A 1581-nucleotide genomic window follows, 5' to 3' on the forward strand; every position below is an offset into this window, starting at 1 on the left:
GATTTGCGAGTAGAGCGCGCGGAGGGCTTGGTTGGTTCTTGGGGGGTACACTCGCGAAGCTGCGCCATAAAATATTAGAATATGTAACAGCGCAATTCTCAGGAAGCTGTTAGCTACCGGCATCAATATTAAGAGCTTTGAGGAGCCTGTCAACAAAGAGGATGTTCTCGAGAGCTCGTCTGTTGGCGATGATTAGGTCAACTTTTTTTGAGTCGTAGCTGGAATCGCGCTTGAAATAGAACGTGGCGTCGAACTCCTCCCAGGTGCGCCATATTGGATAATGGATATTATTATGTACCAGTATCAGTGAATACAATCGTAGTCTTCGATTGTTATTCCTCGTCCCAATCCAAGGTGAAGCTGGAAATCAAATAAATTAAGCGACCTTTTTGGCCAAGATCGTATTATATAATCGAATCGCAGATTGTTTCGTGATTGAGTTGGGTTAACCCCAACCTTGTAGCCATGGAGGATCTCAAATGTTTCGCAACCAGCCTTGGAAGCCATGATTTTCCTTCCAGGGCCATACCTGTTGCAAATGACCCGTATACACGTAGGGCACAGAAAAAAAGGAGCCAACCACAGCACTAGCCATGAATTTCCCACAACCGTATTTTCCCTTGCTCATTCGCGACAGCCAACGTATCCGACGTCGGCGCAATGGCAACGGCCGAAATGCGTCCAAACGGAGTGTTGGACGTAGGCCAATTCTTGTATACTGTGCATGAAGGGAGGTGAACTGTGTGCAAATCATAATTAGCCAACTGGGATTAACGAAATAGAATGTGCAGGCATCGTTTAGGGGTTCATTCCATACTCAATCTCAACGCGTCCTTCTTCCACCGACTGGCCATGACGAGCAACTGCCCATTTGCCGAGAAGACAAGATGACTCGTCGGCGTCGTCAGCTGACCAAGCATGCGTGTCGGTTTTGGATTGCGTGGGATTCCGCACTGTTCATCACCATCACCACCGCCGCCGCGATGATTACCAAAATCCATTTCTCCATCGACCTTCTTCCCCTTGCTCTTCCTTTCGATCTCGGCAGCAGCCACAGCCCACGGCCTCCGGTCATACACATTCACGATCCCACTCGAACTCCCCACCGCCACCCACCTATCCCCGCCGATCTGCCCTTTTCCAGATTTCCCACCAAGACTAATCACTGTCGCGCCCACAGCACCCTCATCAACCCAGCGCGCAACAATACGTTTCTGCCGCCCATCCCACTCGCTAACCTCCCCATTCTTGCCAACAACACACATTCCCTCCCCGTCACTCCACCAGGCGAAATCAGCAACTCCATTGTGGCTGTCAACGCGCACCTGTGCAACCCACTGGAGAGTGGTGGTGCTGAGGATCGTTACAATGCCGCCCCCCTTGCGCGCGATGCCGATGACACCCATCCACCGGCCGCAGGGAGATAGTTTGAAGCGTTCCATAGACTTATGCTCTTCCCTGCGGTCGGCAGGCCCATTGACTTTCTCAACCTTGCCCGTGTCCAGGTCCCAGATGTGGAAGTAGCGGCGGCGCCCGGAGAAGTATATTTGAAAAACTGTTAGGGGGGAGAACGCGCTAGTG

The 1581-nt window shown here is 51.6% G+C and overlaps 1 protein-coding gene across 1 annotated transcript; it reads right to left on the reverse strand.

The window, feature by feature from the left end:
* Positions 1-587: 587 nt before the first annotated feature.
* On the reverse strand, positions 588-1406 carry HCAG_09276 (predicted protein; the record flags this gene model as incomplete). Its single annotated transcript, XM_001535745.1, has 2 exons — positions 588-718; positions 818-1406. 2 exons carry the CDS (start codon positions 1404-1406, stop codon positions 588-590), a joined length of 720 nt encoding a protein of 239 aa, XP_001535795.1.
* Between the last annotated feature and the right edge of the window lie 175 nt (positions 1407-1581).

Source organism: Histoplasma capsulatum, genomic scaffold (genome assembly GCF_000149585.1).
Source record: "Histoplasma capsulatum NAm1 scaffold_157 genomic scaffold, whole genome shotgun sequence".
Classification (NCBI taxonomy): domain Eukaryota; kingdom Fungi; phylum Ascomycota; class Eurotiomycetes; order Onygenales; family Ajellomycetaceae; genus Histoplasma; species Histoplasma mississippiense.